The sequence below is a fragment of the Capra hircus genome, chromosome 16 (assembly GCF_001704415.2).
Source record: "Capra hircus breed San Clemente chromosome 16, ASM170441v1, whole genome shotgun sequence".
Lineage (NCBI taxonomy): Eukaryota > Metazoa > Chordata > Mammalia > Artiodactyla > Bovidae > Capra > Capra hircus.
This window is the reverse complement of record NC_030823.1, coordinates 5,226,231-5,246,593: the sequence shown is the minus strand read 5'-3', so window position 1 is coordinate 5,246,593 and position 20,363 is coordinate 5,226,231. Positions and strand designations below refer to the sequence as shown.

General features: G+C 37.5%; 1 protein-coding gene across 3 annotated transcripts in view; it reads left to right on the top strand.

The window, feature by feature from the left end:
• CFH (complement factor H) overlaps positions 1-20,363 on the top strand; it is a 121,028-nt gene that overhangs the window by 93,875 nt on the left and 6,790 nt on the right. The window contains exons 17-20 of one of the 3 annotated variants that reach the window (XM_018060120.1): positions 8,783-8,992; positions 9,692-9,865; positions 11,626-11,802; positions 12,818-12,991. The exons of 1 other annotated variant lie outside the window; for it this stretch is intronic. In XM_018060120.1, coding sequence (XP_017915609.1) covers positions 8,783-8,992; positions 9,692-9,865; positions 11,626-11,802; positions 12,818-12,991 — 735 coding nt within the window. The remainder of the gene's footprint in view (positions 1-8,782; positions 8,993-9,691; positions 9,866-11,625; positions 11,803-12,817; positions 12,992-20,363) is intronic. One more of the 3 variants, XM_018060121.1, reaches the window with a different exon arrangement.

Genomic DNA, 20,363 nt, shown 5'->3' with positions numbered 1-20,363 from the left:
TCAATGGAAAAGAAGCTTGGGTTAGACTAATTTGTTTTTCTTTGTAAAACTTCTAGAGAGATAGGAGACAATGGGATCATAGATACTGGTGCCAGCCATCATGAGAGACAAGTACCACTTTAGAGTTCTCCCTAACACACACGTACATAACTTACTAGCACCAGAGGCTTAACAACTCACCGGCATGACAACACCAACCCCAGACTCCACGGGGCTCCACAGCTGCTACACCTGCATCTCACCCTGCTCTTGGGTGTGATATCACCAGCTCAGGTATGCTTAGGCCCTGAAGCCAGCTCCATCATCACTTCATCCTGCCTGTGAGTGGGCTGGCAGCCACCACATGAGGCACAGTCTGTCAGGCACCTGGGGAGGAGGTGGGACCCTTGCCTACCAGTGCACCCAGAGTAGTTGGCATTGACACAACAGAAGGGCACCCCTATATCATCTAGATCTGCTGCACAGATCCTGCAGAGGGGACCGTTCTGTTGGGCCCCATAGACTTCTGCATAAGACCACTTCTCTGAGATCAGGAATACACCTAACTCTTAGAAATAAACACAGTTAGGTAAAATCAGGAGACAGAGAAATGCATTCCAAATGAAGGAATAAGACAACATCTCAGAAAAGTCACTAAACAAAGTTAAGATAAGCAATTTACCCAATAAAGTATTCAAGGTAATGACCATAAAGATGTTCAGTAGACTCTAGAGAAGAATGGATGAAAGCAGAATTTTAAGAATAAGAAAAATATAAAGACTAAACAGTACTGAAGATTACAACAGCTGAGATGAAAAATACACTAAAGAAAATCTTTAGTAGTTTAGAGGATTCAGAAGAATGGATCAGAGATCTGGAAGACAGGGTAGTGGAAACTTCCCAAACAGCATAGGAAAAAGGAAAAAGAATTTATAAAATGAGGATAGGTTAACAGACATCTGGGACAACATCAGTACCATTCTCATTATGGGGATCTAAAATAGAGAGAGACAGAGACTTATTTGAAGAAATAATAGCTAAACTTTTCTAACCTGGGGAAAGAAAGAGACATTCAGGTCTCAAAATCACGGACAGTCCCAAAAAGAGATGAACCTGAAGAGGTCCGTACCAGAACACATTATCATTTAATGGAAAAAAAAAATAATGTTGTTTTTCCAAAGTAAATGGCAGTGGGATCATACTTATCAATAATTACCTTAAATGTAAATAGGTTGAATGCCCCAACCAAAAGACAAAGACTTGGCTGAATGGATACAAAAACAAGACCCCTATATATGCTGTCTAAAAGAGACCCACCTGAAAACAAGGGACACATACAGACTGAAAGTGAAGGGGTGGAAAAAGATATTTAATACAAATGGAGACCTAAAGAAAGCAGGAGTAGCAATACTCATATCAGATAAAATAGACTGAAATAAAGGCTGTGAAAAGAGACAAAGAAAGATACTACCTAATGATCAAAGGATCAATCCAAAAAGAAGATATAACAATTATATATATATATATATGCACCCAACATAGGAGCAGCTCAATACAGAAGGCAAATGCTAACAAGTATGAAAGGAGAAATGAATAATAACACATTAATAGTGGGAGATTTTATACCCCACTCACACATATGGACATGTCATCCAAACAGAAAATTAGCAAGGAAACGCAAACTTTAAATGATACAGTGGACCAGATAGACCTAATTGATATCTATAGGACATTTCACCCCCAAGCAGTGCATTTCACCTTTTTCTCAAGTGCACAAGGGCCATTCTCCAGGATACATCACATCCTGGGCCATAAATCTAGCCTTGGTAAATTCAAAAAAATTGAAATCCTTTCAGAGATCTTTTCTGATCACAATGTGGTAAGATTAGATGTCAACTACAGGAAAAAGAAACTATTAAAAATACAAACATATGGAGGTTAAGTTACATGATTCTTAATCACTAACAAAATAATGGAAGAAATCAAAAAGGAAATCAAAATATGCATATCCCTTGCATTCCTATACATGAATAATGAGAAAGTAGAAAAAGAAATTAAGGAAACAATTCCATTCACCATTGCAATGAAAAGAATAAAATACTTAGGAATATATCTGCCTAAAGAAACTAAAGACCTATATATAGAAAACTATAAAACACTGATGAAAGAAATCAAAGAGGACACTAATAGATGGAGAAATATACCATGTTCATGGATCGGAAGAATCAATATAGTGAAGATGAGTATATTACCCAAAGCAATTTACAAATTCAATGCAATCCCTATCAAGCTACCAGCCACATTTTTCACAGAACTAGAACAAATAATTTCAAGATTTGTATGGAAATACAAAAAACCTCGAATAGCCAAAGCAATCTTGAGAAAGAAGAATGGAACTGGAGGAATCAACTTGCCTGACTTCAGGCTCTACTACAAAGCCACAGTCATCAAGACAGTATGGTACTGGCACAAAGACAGACATATAGATCAATGGAACAAAATAGAAAGCCCAGAGATAAATCCACACACATATGGACACCTTATCTTTGACAAAGGAGGCAAGAATATACAATGGAGTAAAGACAATCTCTTTAACAAGTGGTGCTGGGAAAACTGGTCAACCACTTGTAAAAGAATGAAACTAGATCACTTTCTAACACCGCACACAAAAATAAACTCAAAATGGATTAAAGATCTAAATGTAAGATCAGAAACTATAAAACTCCTAGAGGAGAACATAGGCAAAACACTCTCCAGACATAAATCACAGCAGGATCCTCTATGATCCACCTCCCAGAATTCTGGAAATAAAAGCAAAAATAAACAAATGGGATCTAATTAAAATTAAAAGCTTCTGCACAACAAAGGAAAATATAAGCAAGGTGAAAAGACAGCCTTCTGAATGGGATGAAAATAATAGCAAATGAAGCAACTGACAAACAACTAATCTCAAAAATATACAAACAACTTCTGCAGCTCAATTCCAGAAAAATAAACGACCCAATCAAAAAATGGGCCAAAGAACTAAATAGACATTTCTCCAAAGAAGACATACGGATGGCTAACAAACACATGAAAAGATGCTCAACATCACTCATTATTAGAGAAATGCAAATCAAAACCACAATGAGGTACCACTTCACACCAGTCAGAATGTCTGCGATCCAAAAGTCTACAAGCAATAAATGCTGGAGAGGGTGTGGAGAAAAGGGAACCCTCCTACACTGTTGGTGGGAATGCAAACTAGTACAGCCACTATGGAGAACAGTGTGGAGATTCCTTAAAAAATTGCAAATAGAACTACCTTATGACCCAGCAATCCCACTGCTGGGCATACACACCAAGGAAACCAGAATTGAAAGAGACACATGTACCCCAATGTTCATCGCAGCACTGTTTGTAATAGCTAGGAGATGGAAACAACCTAGATGTCCATCAGCAGATGAATGGATAAGCAAGCTGTGGTACATATACACAATGGAGTATTACTCAGCCGTTAAAAAGAATTCATTTGAATCAGTTCTGATGAGATGGATGAAACTGGAGATGATTATACAGAGTGAAGTAAGCCAGAAAGAAAAACACCAATACAGTATACTAACACATATATATGGAATTTAGGAAGATGGCAATGACGACCCTGTATGCAAGACAGGGAAAGAGACACAGATGTGTATAATGGACTTTTGGACTCAGAGGGAGAGGGAGAGGGTGGGATGATTTGGGAGAACGACATTCTAACATGTATACTATCATGAGAGATGTTATGAGGAGGGAAGTGGGAGGGGGGTTCATGTTTGGGAACGCATGTAAGAATTAAAGATTTTAAAGTTAAAAAAATAAATAAATAAAAAGAAACAAATGAAAATGAAAACACAACAACTGAAGACATATGGGAATCAGTAAAAAGAGTGCTAAGGGGAAGGTTCATAGCTTTACAAGCTTACCTCAAGAAACAAGACAAAAATAAATAACCTAACTTTACACCTAAAGCAACTAGAAAAATAAGAACCCCAGGTTTAGTATAAGGAAGAAAATCATAAAAATTAGGGCACAACTAAATGAAGAAGAAACAAAGGAGACTATAGCAAAACAAACAAACAAACAAAAAAAAAACCACACCCCCAAACTAAAAGCTAGTTTGAGAAGATAAATAAAATAGACAAACCATTAGCCAGACTCATCAAGAAAAAAAGGGAAAAGAATCAAATCAATAAAATTAGAAATGAAAATGGGGAAATCAGAGCAGGCAACACAGAAATACAAAGGAACATAAGTGACTACTATCAGCAACTATATGCCGATAAAATAGACAACTTGGAAGAAATGGACGAATTCTGAGAAAAGTATAACCTTCCAAAACTGAACCAGGAAGAAAGAGAAAATCTTAACAGACCCATCACAAGCATGGAAATAGAAACTGGAATCAAAAATTTTCCAGGAAACGAAAGCCCAGGACCAGACGGCTTCATAGGTGAATTTATCAAAAATTTAGAGACGAGCTAACACCTATCCTTCCCTGGTGGCTCAGAGGATAAAGCATCTGCCTGCAATGTGGTAGACCTGTGTTCAGTCCCTGGGTAGGTAAGATCCCTTGGAGAAGGAAATGGCAACCCACTCCAATACTCTTGCCTAGAACATCCCACAGATGGCGAAGCCTGGTAGGCTACAGTCCATGGGGTCGCAAAGAGTCGGACACGACTTAACAACTTCACTTTCACTTTTCTTTTCAACACCTATCCTACTCAGACGCTTCCAGGAAAATTACAGAGGAAGGTAAACTCCCAAACTCATTCTGTGAGGCCAACATCACCCTAATTCCAAAACCAGACAAAGATGCCACAGAAAAAGAACACTAAAGGCCAATATCACTGATGAACATACATGCAAAAATCCTTAACAAAATTCTAGCAAACTGAATCTAACAACATATTAAAAAGATCATACATCATGACCAAATGGGCTTTATCTCAAGGATGCAAGGATTCCTCAATATTCACAAATCAATCAATGTCATACACCACATTAATAAATTGAAGGAAAAAACCCCATATGATTATCTCAATAGATGCAGAGAAAGCCTTTAACAAAACTCAACATCCATTTATAATAAAAACCGTCTAGAAAGAAGGCATAGAAGGAACATACCTCAACATAATAAAAGCCATATATGATAAACCCGCACCAAACATTATCCTCAATGGCAAAAAATTGAAATCATTTCCCCTAAAGTGAGGAACAGGACAAGAGTGCTCACTCTCACCACTACTATTCAACATAGTTTTGGAAGTTTTATCCACAACACTCAGAGAAGAAAAGGAAATAAAGGAATCTAGATTGGAAAAGAAGAAGCAAAACTCTCATCTTTTGCAGATGACATGATCCTCTACATAGAAAACGCTGAAGACACCATGAGAAAATTACTAGAGCTAATCAATGAATATAGTAAATTTGCAGGATATAAAATTAATACAGAAATCTCTTGCATTCCTATACACTAACAATGAGAAAACAGAGAAATTAAGGAAACAATCGCATTCACCAATGTGATGAAATGAATAAAATACTTAGGAATAAATCTACCTAAAAAAACAAAAGACCTATACATGGAAAGCTATAAAACAGTGATGAAGGAAATCAAAGATGACACAAATAGATGGAGAAATATACCATGTTCATGGATCAGAAGAATCAATATACTGAAAATGAGTATACTGCTCAAAGCAATCTATAGATTCAGTGCAATCCCTATCAAGCTCCAACAACATTTTTTTCACAAAACTAAAACAAATAATTTCACAATCTGTATGGAAATTAAAAAAAAAAAAAAAACACCCTCGAATAGCCAAAGCAATCTTGAGAAATAAGAATGGAACTGGAGGAATCAACCTGCCTGACTTCAGACTATACTACAAAGCTATACAGTCATCAAGATAGTATTGTCTGGTACAAAGCCAGAAATATAGATCAATGGAACAAAATAGAAAGCCCAGTGATAAACCCATGCACCTGCGGACACCTGAACTTTGACAAAGGAGGCAAAAATATACAATGGAGTAAACACAATCTCTTTAACAAATGGTGCTGAGAAAAGTGGTCAACCATCTATAAAAGAAGGAAACTAGAACACTTTCCAACACCATACACAAAAGTAAACTCAAAATGGATTTAAGATCTAAATATAAGATCAGAACCTATAAAACTCCTCCAGGAAAACATAGGCAAAACACTCTTTGACATAAATCACAGCAAGATCCTCTATGACCTACCTCACAGAGTAATGGAAATAAAAGCAAAAATAAACAAATGAGACCTAATTAAACGTAAAAGCTGTTGCACAACGAAGAAAATTCTAAGCAAGGTGACTGCCTTCAGAGTGGGAGAAAATAATAGCAAACAAAGCAACTGACAAAGAACTAACCTCAAAATGATAGAAACAACTCATGCAGCTCAATACCAGGAAAACAAACAACCCAATCCAAAAATGAGCCAAAGCACTAAGCAGACACTTTTCCAAAGAAGACATACAGATGGCTAACAAACACATGAAAAAGTGCTCAGCATCACTCATTGTCAGAGAACTACAAATCAAAACCACAGTGAGGTACCATCTCATGCCAGTCATAATGGCTGCTATCTAAAAGTCTAATGCAGGAGAAAGTGTGGAGAAAAGGGAACCCTCTTACACTGTTGGTGGGAATGCAAACTACTACAGCCACTATGGGTAACAGTGTGGAGATTCCTTAAAAAAAAAAAAATGAAAACAGATCTGCCGTATGACCAAGTAATCCCACTGCTGGGCATACCCATTGAAGAAAACAGAATTGAAAGAGACACATGTACCCCAATGTTCATCAAAGCACAGTTTACAATAGCTAAGACATGGAGCCAACCTAGATGTCCATCAGCAGACGAATGGATAAGAAAGTAGTGGTAAATATGCACAACAGAATAATACTCAGCTATTAAAAAGATTGCATTGGAATCAGTTCTAATGAGGTGTATGAAACTGGACCCTATTATACAGAGTGATATAAGTCAGAAAGTCAGTATATTAATGCATATATAAGGAATTTAGAAAGATCCTATACACGAGACAGCAAAAGAGACACAGATATAAAGAACAGACTTTTAGACTCTGTGGGAGAAGGTGAGGGGGGATGATTTGAGAGAATAGCATTGAAACATGTATATTACCATATGTGAAATAGATCACCAGTCCAAGTTCAACGCATGAAACAGGGCACTCAAAGCTGGTGCACTGGGACAACGCAGAGGGGTGGGATAGGGAGGGAGATGGGAGGGGGGTTCGGGATGGGGGTACACCCATGGCTGATTCATGTCAATGTATGGCAGAAACCACCACAATATTGTAAAGTAATTAGCCTCCAATTAAAATTAAAAAATTAAATTAAAAATTAATTAAAAGAAATTTGTTGTTCAATGGCCAAGTCATGTCCAACTCACTGTGACCCCATGTACTGCAACATGCCAGGCTATCCTGTCTCTCACCATCTCCCAGAGTTTGCCCAAGTTCATGTCCATTGAAACGGTGGTGCCACCCAACCATATCATCCTCTGTCACTCTCTCCTTCCAGAGAAAAGGCAGTAGTTACCTACAAGGAGACGCTAACAAGTATCAACAGCTTCTGAAGAATATTTTTAGGTCACAGTGGACTGGCACAACATATACAAAGTAATGAAAGGAAAAAAAAACTTGCAGGCAAGACTACTGTATACAGGAAAAACATATTGCAGCCATAGTGTGATGTCCCTTCACACCTGTCATAATGGCTACCATGAAAAGGACAACATCAAGTGTTGTCAAAGATGTGGAGAAAAGGGAATCTATGTGCCACGGTTGGTGGGATTGTAAACTGGCAGAGTTACTATGAAAAAGAATGTGGAATTTCCTTTAAAAATTAAAACTAGAACTGCCATATGATCCAGCTATTCCACTACTGGGTATTTATTCATAGGAACCAAAAACACTCATCTAAAAAGATATATGTACTCCAATGTTCACTGCAGCGTTACACACAATAACCAAGGTTTGGAAGCCGCCTAAAGAGTCCACTGATATATATGTAGATAAAGAAGGCGTTTTATATATACACACTATATGAACTATGACCAAGCCATAAAACATGAAAGATTTCCATTTGCAACAAGGTGGATATGTCTAGGATGTATTTATTCTAAGAGATGTAGGTCAGATAGAAAAAGACAAATGCCACATGATTTCACTTATTTGTGGAATCTAAAAATCAAAGGAAAACAGGCTCATACAGATACAGAAAATTAGTGAGTTGCAAGAAAGGAGGAGGGGGTTGGCAAAGTAGATACAGGGGATTTTGAAGTACAAACTCCATTTATGTAATAAGGAAGCCAGGGGGATATAATATACAGCATACAGAATATGGTCAATAATATTGTAATAAATTTGTTAGAAAATATTGTTACTAGACATATTGTTAGTCATTTTATAATGTATGTAAAAGTAAAATCATTCTGTAGCCCATTTGAAGCTAACATAGTGTTATACATCCAACATTTCAATAAGAAATTCATTTAAAAAAGGATGAAGGGGCATATTGAACAAGTGGTAGTAGCATAGTGTTTATGGAGACAAATAGCTTGCAAGTTTCAAATATCTGTCAGTTTTAAAATTCTGTAAATTGTTCTGAGTATTCTTTTCTTTTTATTCTTATTTTAAAATCCAAAGTAATATTTGATTGTATTAACATGTTAAATTTAAAGATTATATTTGTACTTTACTCTTTGACCTCTGTACTTCATATAGAAAAAATTGGATGTTCTCAACCACCTCAAATAGACCATGGGACCGTTAACTCATCTAGCTCTGCAGAAGAAAGGAGAGAAATACGTGAACAAAGGCTGTATGCACATGGCACGAAGTTAAGTTATACTTGTGAAGAAGGCTTCGAGATACCTGAAAATAATGTGATAATATGCCACATGGGAAAGTGGAGCTCTCCACCTCAGTGTGTAGGTGAGGACACTAGGCAAACCATAATCTATTTTCAGTACCATTCATTAAAACTAATCAAATGTCATCAAAGTCATGAGACTCGATCCATTAGATTTCTAAATACATCAAGTAACTTATCTATTTATAGGTCATTTATGTATTAAAATAAAATGTATATATTTATATATTAAATCAAATTTGACATGTAAAATTAATCATTTTTGTTATTAATATTGTTTGTTCTATAGAGAATCGCTTTTCAATCTGGCAATTATTTTGTATTAGCCCTGGATATGCAATAAAACCAAACCTAACTATTTATATTAGTAAACCTATTTATATTCCTATCTATTTAAGTTTCAAAAAAATGTCCTATGTCTTCCCTAAAATGTCCCTTTTAATGTCTTACAATATATAGTACGTTTCCTAAGATGATGTGTGGAGTCTCAATGTGTTTTTCTTTTATTATTCATGATTGGTTAGAGAAGCACTGATGGTTTCTTTCATATATTGGAAATTTCAGTTTCAAGTTCTTGCTCAAGTGGACACACACCAGAATGGTAATTTTAGGAAAAATTTGTGCATTTGCCTCCCATGTCATGGAAGTTCCTGTATAAGGATTCATTATTTTCAAGTAACACTACCAAATATGTTGACCAGTACATCAAATTAAATTTCAAAGATAGCAAAACATGAATTCATTCTTTCATGTCTTCCCAGGACTTCCCTGTGGAGTTCCACCTTATATTGAGAATGGTGTTGTATCTCACAAGAACGACAGTTACCAATATGGAGAAGAAGTTACTTATGACTGTGATGAAGGGTTTGGAACTGACGGACCTGCATCTATAAGATGTTTAGGGGGGCAATGGTCTCGTCCACAAGATTGCATAAGTATAGTATTTTTCCTTTTATTCTAAAGCTGACAAATATCTTTTAATTCAAAGCATAAATGGCCAAAATATGAAATTAAGCAGTAATTCTAGAATTTAACAAAGTATCTATGAAAAGTTCTGAATTCTGATAGAGAATTAATAACCCTAGAAATAATAAAAGTTTGATTTGTTGTTGTAGTTCAGTCATTCAGTCGTTTCTGACTCTTTGCGACCCTATGGACTGTAGCACGCTAGGCATCCCTGTCCTTCACTGTCTCCTGGTGTTTGCTTAAACTAATGTCCATTGAATTGGTGATGCCATTCAACCATCTCATCGTTTGCTGTCCCCTTCTCCTCCTGCCCTCAATCTTTCCCAGCATCAGGGTCTTTTCCAATATGTTGACTCTTCGTATCAGGTGAACAAAGTATTGGAGCTTCAGCTTCAACATCAGTCCTTCGAATGAATTTTCAGGGTCGATTTCTTTTAGGACTGACTGCTTTGATCTTGCAGTCCAAGGTACTCTCAAGAGTCTTCTCCAGCACCATAGTTTGAAAGTATCAATTCTTTGGAACTCGGCCTGACTCTTCTGAACTGTCCAACTCTCAAATCATACATGACTGTTGAGGTTTGTCATAGCTTTTCTTCCAAGGAGCAAGCATCTTTTAATTTCATGGCTTCAGTGACCATCCACAGTGCTTTTAGAGCCCGAGAAAACGAGGTCTGTCACTGTTTCCATTTTCCCCCCCTCTATTTGCCATGAAGTGATTGGACCAGATGCCATGATCTCCATTTTTTGAATGTCGAGTTTTAAGCCAGCTTTTTCAGTCTCTTCTTCCACCTTCACCAAGAGGCCCTTTAGTTCGTCTTTACTTTCTGCCATTAAGGTGGTGTCATCTGAGGCATAGCTGAGGTTATTGGTATTTCTCCCGGCAATCTTGATGCCAGCTGGAGCTTCATCCAGCCAGACATTTTGCATGATGTGCTCTGCATTTAAGTTAAATAAGCGGGATGACAATTTACACCCTTGAAGTACTCTTTTTCCAATTTTGAGCCAGTCAATTGGCCATGTACAGATCTAACTGATACTTCTTCACCTGCATAGTTTTCTCAGGAGGAAGGTAAGGTGGTCTGGTATTCCCATCTCTTCAAGAACTTTCCACAGTTTGTTGTGATCTATACAATCAAGTGCTTTAGTGTAGTCAATGAAGCAGAAGTAGATGTTTTTCTGGAATTCCCTTGCCTTTTCTGTGATCCAATGGAGGCTGGCAATTTGATAACTCTGAACGATCTCTTTCTCATCATCTTGGGTGCAGTTTGAACATCCTCTGATATACATCTCAGATTTCTGGTCTCTGTTCCTGTACTATGGCTGAACTCTGCTCTTATCACTACTCAATTTGCTGTTAATTTGTCAATCATCTCTTTGTAATATGCAGTTTTCTAAGACATTTAACATAACTCAAGGTAACATTTTGATAAAAGCAAAAAATAGAAACATTCATAGTTTAGGTGGGCTGTCATGGGAGAAGAGAATTTAAATATAAGAAGTATGCAGCTCTACCTCTTAGAATGTCACCATTCCCATAATGTATTTTTGATAATATAGAGATGGTCAAACGTGACTAAATCAAGATTTCTGACATTTGTCTCAAGTTATAAGAGAAATGCTGTAGAATATTCGTTGGTTTGATATGTGACTTTATTTTCTCTAATATAATCAATATCGCTATGAATCTTTAAAGATGTATTAAACAAATGCGTATTCTTTTTTCTTTCAGGCACAAATTGTGTTAACTTGCCCACCTTTGATGATGCTGTACTCATAGATCAGGAGAAGGATTCCTATAAGTCAGGAGAACAAGTGGCTTTTAAGTGTCGATCATATTATCAGTTGGATGGATCTAATACTATACAGTGTATTAAGAGCAAATGGATAGGAAGGCCAGCATGCAGAGGTACTTTGGTAAAATTTTAAAATGTATATAAGTATCTGAAGTAATATAATGCAGAAAATTGCCTCCACTATCATTAAATGGACATAGATTACTTTTAGGCCAGGTCAAAACCAGTTTTCCCAGTGTTTGGTGCTGTAGCCCAATAGTTCTCAAAGCAGTCCTGGCAGAGCATTCTCAGCACATTCTGTAAACTGTTAGATATGCAAGCAGATTCACAGGCTCACTCAGACTTGTTGAATCTAAACCTCTGGGGCTGCAACTCGGACAATGTTTTGATGATTCCCAAGGAATTCTGTGTATATTTCAGTTTAGGACCCATGGCTACAGCCTCTTGCAGTTACAGCTTCTTCATCCCCTGAATCACAGTTAGGAATGCACATCATTGATGGTGGTGTCCTTAGCATTTGCCCCAAAATATAATTAAAGTATAGTTTTGTAAATTTACACTTTATTTTTCTAATATTTTTCCAGATTTTCTGTTCAAATCTTTAATCATCTTCTCTTTGCAACTATAGTATTCTTCAGAGTGTGTTAATTCTTGATCAAGTCTCTAAAGAAGAACCTCCTGTGTTTATATTCTGAAAGGCCCTAAAGTTATATCTCAAAAACAGGAGGAATGTAAACTAAATCTTGATGTCAAATGATACTTTTATTATGTTTTACTTATGGTTTATAAATACATTTTGAATTTATATACTTTATAATTTCTATTTTACTAACCTCAAAAAGAGATTTCCAGGAAAACTCTTTTTTTCAGTGCCCTAAAAATTGTGTATCACTTTTATAGTGAAGTATAGGGAAGAGATTTAAGATACAGAAGTTTAATTCATGCTGAAAAATATTGCTTTGTTTCCTTTCCTTTAACCTTACATATAAACTGATGACAATTAGCAGTCTTTCATGACAGATTAACTGTTCAATCAAAACAACCATGGAATGTATTTGACATTCTAATTCCTCCTTGCTGTTCATGATAATCATTAGATTAGATATACTTTTTTCCCTTTCTATTCAGATGTTTCGTGTGTGAATCCACCTCAAGTGGAAAATGCTATTGTACAAAATCAGAAGTCTAGATATCAAAGTGGTGAGAGAGCACATTACGAATGCATTGGGAATTATGACCTTTTTGGGGAAACAGATGTCGTATGTTTAAATGGAACTTGGACAAAACCACCTCAGTGCAAAGGTAGAGTATCTTACTCACCGTGTCCGCCCAATTTAGAGAATATAATAACAAACTATACTGAATCAAAATTAGGATGAAGTAGCCTTTCTGGAATAATTTTTAGTTGCAAAAAAAAAATAGTGCTGAAAATCCAGTTTTTGTGTTCCGGTTATGTAATCTAACATGTTTATTGTATGACAGTGTTGACCAAATTTGAGCAGTTGGAATCATGGGACATTTCCTGTCTTAAAACATTAAGATAATCAGTTGTTTTCTGAAGATAAGTGTGTAAAAGATAACCATAGTTACATTTAACAGCACAAGAAATTCCACTTTGAGATATGGAATAAGCAGCTGGGGCCCGATCACAAAATCTGACATAGATGTGGGGAGCTGTACCTATGGATGATATTTAAAGGTAGGTTACTAGCTGAGTTCCAGCAGAGCTATTTAAAATCCTACAGGATGATGCTACAGTGCTACACTCATTACGTCAGCAAATTTGGGAAACCCAGCAGTAGTCACAGGAGTGGAAAAGGTCAATCCTCACCAATTCCCAAGAAGGGCAGTGCTAAACAATGTTCAGATCACCAGACAATTGCAGTCATCTCCCATGCTAGTAGGGTTATCTTCAATGTGAATAGCTGATTCCTTGAAAAACACCCTGAAACTGGGAAAGGTTGAAGGCAAACAGAGAAGGGGGTGACAGAAGATGAGATGTTTGGGTGACATCACTGATTCAATGGACATGAACTTAGGCAACTCCGGGAGAGGTCAGAGACCTGGAAACCTCGCATGAGCAGTCCATGGGGTCACAAAGTGTTAGACACGACTTGGCGACTGAGCGATAACTAGCTGAACTCATTCAGGAAATGAGTGTACACATAAAAATAGAGTCTGAACTTGGTACTGGGACACTTCAGTGTTTAGAGATCAGACAGGATGGGAATCCAAACCAAGAAGTACATTCAGTTCAGTTCATTTCAGTTGAGTCGCTCAGTCATGTCCAACTCTTTGCAACCCCATGAATTGCAGCACGCCAGGCCTCCCTGTCCATCACCAACTCTTGGAGTTCACTCAAGCTCATGTCCATCAAGTCGGTGATGCCATCCAGCCATCTCATCCTCTGTTGTCCCCTTCTCCTCCTGCCCCCAATCCCACCCAGCATCAGGGTCTTTTCCAATGAGTCAGTTCTTTGCATGAGGTGGTCAAAGTATTGGAGTTTCAGCTTCAGAATAATCAGTCCTTCCAGTGAGCACCCAGGACTGATCTCCTTTAGGATGGACTGGTTGGATCTCCTTGCAGTCCAAGGGACTCTCAAGTGTCTTCTAAAACATCACATTTCAAAAGCATCAATTCTTTGGCACTCAGCTTTCTTCACAGTCCAGCTTTCACATCCATACATGACCACTGAAAAAACCATAGCCTTGACTAGATGGACCTTTGTTGGCAAAGTAATATCTCTGCTTTTCAATATACTATCTAGATTGGCCATAACTTTTCTTGCAAGGAGTAAGCGTCTTTTAATTTCATGGCTGCAGTCACCATCTGCAGTGATTTTGGAGCCCCCAAAAATAAAGTCTGAGACTGCTCCACTGTTTCCCCATCTATTTGCCATGAAGTGATGTGACCGGATGCCATGACCTTAGGTTTCTGAATGTTGAGCTTTAAGCCAACTTTTTCACTCTCCAATTTCACTTTCATCAAGAGGCTTTTTAGTTCCTCTCCACTTTCTGCCATAAGGGTGGTGTCATCTGCATATCTGAAGTTATTGATATTTCTGCTGGCAATCTTAATTCCAGCTTGTGCTTCTTCCAGCCCAGCGTTTCTCATGATGTACTCTGCATAGAAGTTAAATAAGCAGGGTGACAATATACAGCCTTGTCCTATTTGAAACCAGTCTATTATTCCATGTACATTAGCCACTTCTAACTTTTCAAGTTAACTTTTGCCTGGTGTGTAATTTTTGCAATCTCCACTTGAACATATTTTCATGTTTGAAGCGACTTTTGTTTTAGACAACATACATCTGAGTCTTGTTTAGGTGTCTACCCTGCCATTTTCAGGTTTTTAATTGATGTATTTAGGACCATTTATATTTTGCGAAACTTTTTAACTATTAAGGACAGTCTGCCATTTTCTTATTTGTTTTGTGTGTGTTTCCTTCAATTCTCAACGTTTTTCTTTTCTTGACTGTCTTGTGGATTTTTGAACATTATAAAATAATTTGACTTGGATCTGCATTGTTTTTGAGTATATGTCTTTACATGGTTTTGTTAGTCTCTCTAGGTATTAAGATACACATAGGTAGTTTATCCAGAGAAGGCAATGGCACCCCAGTCCACTATTGCCTGGAAAATCCCAGGGACAGGCGAGCTTTATGGGCTGCCAACTTTGGGGTCGCACAAAGTCGGATATGACTGAAGTGACTTAGCAGCAGCAGCAGGTAGTTTATCACTCCCTACTGTTGCTGACATTTTACCACCTCAGATGAAATGTGGAATGCTTGCTTCCATTTAGACTTATTGGTTCTCTCAACATTTTTAACATAAATGTCTGTAGTATCCTCTCTGTATACATTGAGCACCATATCAGATGACAGTTTTGTACAACTATAATAAAATCAGCAGGAAAATCATCAGTCAGTTCAGTCACTCAGTCATGTCCGACTCTTTGCGACCCCATGAATCGCAGCATGCCAGGCCTCCCTGTCCATCACCAATTCCCAGAGTTCACTCAGATTCACGTCCATCAAGTCAGTGATGCCATCCAGCCATCTCATCCTCTGTCATCCCCTTCTCCTCCTGCCCCCAATCCCTCCCAGCATCAGAGTCTTTTCCAATGAGTCAACTCTTCGCATGAGGTGGCCAAAGTACTGGAGTTTCAGCTTTAGCATCATTCCTTCCAAAGAAATCCCAGGGAAATCATATTCTTATTATAGTTACCTTTTTTTTTAAAAAAAAACACAAAACTCGATTCTAAAATCTCGATTCTTTTTCTACTTTGCTTTCTTTTGCAAAGTTCTTAAGTATAGTTCTGCTGGAGACAAATTCTCTCAGTTTTGCTTTGTTCAGGAAATTCTTTCTTTCTCCCATTAATTCAAAAGGATAGTTTATATGATATAGAATTTGGACTTGACAATTATTTTCATCCAGCTTTGGAAAAATTTTCTCACATCCTTCTGGCTCTATGCTCATTAATGAAATTTCCACTGATGCTTGAACCTTTTTTTCCAAATATGTATTGCATCATATTTATCCCAAATAAGTATTGCATATCTATGAAGCTGCTGATGAGATTTCTTTCTGTAAGTTTCAGGAATTTGAACATGACATATCTTGTGTAACTTTTTACTTAGTTTTGGCATATATCCGATTAACACTGTTGTGCTCACTTCAGGTAAACAGAGAAGGTAAACAGCCACACATATGCATGTGAGCATTCTCACTCAAACTCCCTTCCTGTCTAATCTGCCACATTACACTCCAGAGTCCCTGTGCTATACAGTAGGTCCTTATTTGTCATCCACTTAAAAAATAGCAGTGTGTTCATGTCCACCCAAATTCCCTAACTGTCTCTTCTCCCATCATTCCCCCTGGCAACCATAAATTCCTTCTCTAAGTCTGTGAGTCTGTTTCTGTTCCACAAATGAGTTTGCAAAATTTCTTTTAAGATTCCATATATAGGGGATGTCTTACAATTTTTCTCCTTCTCTAACTTCACTCAGTAGAACACTCTCTAGGTCCATCAATATTTTTGCAAATGACATTATTTCATTCTTTTAGTGGATGAGTAATATTCCATTGTATATGTACCACATCTTCTTTACCCGTTTCTCTGTTGATGGACATTTAGGTTGATTCCATATCATGACTATTGTAGATAGTGCTTCAATGAACATTAGGGTGTGTGTTTCCTCTTAGACCAAGTTTTTCACCAGATCCATGCCCGGGGCAAGATTGCAAGGTCATATGGTAGCTCTATTTTTAGTTTTCAAAGGAGCATAAATACTTGCTTCCATAGTGGCTGTATCAACTAACAGTGTAGGAGGGTTACCTTCTCTTCACATACTCGCCAGCCAGCATAGCTCTTTGGACTCATGTTGAGGGATATCATGCTGTAGTTTTGATTTGAATCTCTCTAATAATTAGTGATATGAACATCTTTTCATGGGTGTCTTGCCCATCTGAATGTCTTCTTTGGAGAATAAACCTAAGGAGACAGAAGATCTGTAATCTGAAAACTGCAGTATGCTAATGAAAGAAATTAAAGACAAAAACAGATAGAAGGATATACCATTGTCTTCAATTAGAAAAACCAATATTGTCAAAATGACTGTACTACCAAAAGCAATCTACAGATTTAGTGCAATCCGTATGTAATTGCCAATGGCAATTTTTCACAGAACTAGGAAAAAAAAAAAAAACAAACAAACCTTAAAATTTGAATGGAGACACAAAAGACCAAAAATAGACAAAGCAATCTTGAGAAAGAAAAATGGAGCTGGAGGAATGGCACTGCCTGACTTCAGACTATACTACAAAGCTCTAGACATTTAAAAAAAAAAAAAAGATACTCATTATGACATGAAGACTTAATGAATCAGTGAATTGAAATGGACAGGAATGGGCAAACAATTCAGATGACCATTATATCTACTACTATGGGCAAGAATTCCTTAGGAGAAATGGAGTAGCCTTCACAGCCAACGAAACAAACTGAAATACAGTACTTGGGTGCATTCTCAAAAACGACAAAATTATCCCCATTGATTTCCAAGGCAAGTCACTTAAAATCACAGTAATCCAAGTCTATGCTCCACCCACTAAGGTCAAAGTATATGAAGTTTACTGGTTCTATGAAGACTTATATTACATTTTAGATCAAAACATCAAAACCAAAAAAATCTGCTTTTCATACAGGGAACTGGAATGCAAAGGTATGAATAAAAAGATACCTGGAGTAACAGGCAAGTTTGGCCTTGGAGTGCAAAATGAATCAGGGGAAAGGCTAAAAGAGTTTTGACAAGAGAAGACATGGGTCATAGCAAACACCCTCTTCAAAATACAAGAGACAATTCTACACATGAACATCACAAGATGGTCAGTACTGAAATCAGAATGATTATGTTCTTTGCAGTCAAAGATAGAGAAGCTCTATACAGTTGGCAAAACCAAGACTGGAAGCTGACTGTGGCTCAGATCATGAGGTCCTTATTGTGAAATTCAGATTTGAATTGAAGAAAGCAGGGAAAACCACTAGGCCATTTGGGTCTTTTATGATTATATAGCAGAAAGGATAAAAATATTTAAGGGATTAGATCTGAGAGAGTGCCTGAAGAACTATGGATGGAGGTTTGTAGCTGTGTACAGGAGGTAGTGAGCAAAACCATCCCCAAGAAGCAGAAATGGAACAATGCAAAATGGCTTTCTGAGAAAGCCTTACATGAGATGAAAAGAGAAGAGAAGCAAAACGCAAAGGAGAAAAGGGAAAATATACCCATCTGAATGCAGAATCCAAAGAATAGCAAGGACAGATATGAAAGCCTTGTTAAGTGAGCAATGCAAAAAAATAGAGGAAAGCAATACAATGGGGCAGACTAGAGATGTCTTCAAGAAAATTAGAGAGAGAAAGGGAACATTTCATGTAATGATGGGCACAGTAAAGGGCAGAAGGAGTATGCCCCTAAGAGAAGCAGAAGGTATTAAGAAGAGGTGGCAAGAATATACAGAAGAACTGTACAGAAAAGGACTTAATGACCCAGATGACCACAAGTCACCTGGAGACAGAAATCCTGATGTGTGAAGTCAAGTGGGCATCACTACAAACAAAGCTAGTGGAGGTGATGGGATTCCAGCTGAACTATTTCAAATGCTAACAGATGATGCTGTGAAAGTACTGCACTTAATATTCCATCAAATTTGGAAAACTCAGCAGTGGCTATTGGGCTGAAAAAAGTCAGATTTTATTCCAGTCTCTAGAAGGACAATGCCAAAGAAAGTTCATACTACCACAACATAACTGGGCTCATTTCACATGCTAGCAAGTTAATACTCAAAGTCCTTCAAGCTAAATTTCAACAACATGTGAACTGAGAACTTCAAGATGTACAAGCTAAATTTAGAAAGACAGTAGAACTAGAAATTAAATTGACAACATCCGTTGGATCATAGGAAAAGGAAAGGGATTGAAGAAACACTCTGCTTCATTGACTACACTAAAATCTTTGACTGTGTGGATCACAACAAACTGTGGAAAATTCTTACAGAGATGGGAATACTTGACCGCTGTGCCTGCCTCCTGAGAAACCTGTATGCAGGTAAAGAAGCAACGGTTAGAACCGGAATGGAACAAGAAACTGGTTCAAAATTGGGAAAGGAGTGTGTCAAGGCTGTATATTATCACCCTGCTACTTTAAACATCACACAAAACACCAGGCTGGAAAAAGCACAAGCTGGAATCAAGATTGCCAGGAAAAATACCAATAACCTCAGATACACAGATGACATCACACTAATGGCAGAAAGCAAAGAGGAACTAATGAGCCTCTTGATAATGGTGAAAGAGGAGATTTGAAAAAGCTAGCTTAAAGCCATATTCAAAAAATGAAGATCATGGTATCGGGTTCCATCACTGTCTGTCAAAAATGGGGGAAAATGGTAACAGTGACAGACTTCATTCTTTTCAGCTTCACAATCACTGTGGATGCTGACTGCAGCCATGAAATTAAAAGACTCCTTGGAAGAAAAGCTATGAAAACCTTGACAGCATGGTAAGAAGCAGAGACATCACTTTACCAACAAAGGTTCATATTGTCAAAGTTATGGTTTTTCAAGCAGTAATATATGGATGTGAATGTTTGACCACAAAGAAGGCTAAGTACCAAAGAACTGATTTTTTTGAACTGTGATGCTGGAGAAGACTCTTGAGAGTCCCCTGGAATGCAAGGAGATCAAGCCAGTCAATCCTAAAAGAAATCAGTCCTGAATATTCATTGGAAGGACTGATGCTGAAGCTGAAGTTCCAGTATTTTGGCCACTTGATGAGAAGAGCTCACTCTTTGGAAAAATACCTGATATTGGAAAAGATTAAGTGCAGGAGGAGAAGGGACATTAGGGGATGAGATGGTTGGATGGCATGATCAACAGAATGGACATGACTTTGAACGAACTCTGGGAGTTAATTAAGGACTGGGAAGCCGGGCTTTCTGCAATCCATAGGGTTGCAAAGAGTCAGAAACAATTGAGCGACTGAACAACACAACAGGAACTGATTATGATGTGTCTTGACATTAAGTTCTTTGGCTCTGTCCCATTTGGAATTCACTGAGCAGTTTTAGCATGTAGCTGTTTCTTTGGTTAGTCGCTAAGTCATATGCCCTATTTGAGATATT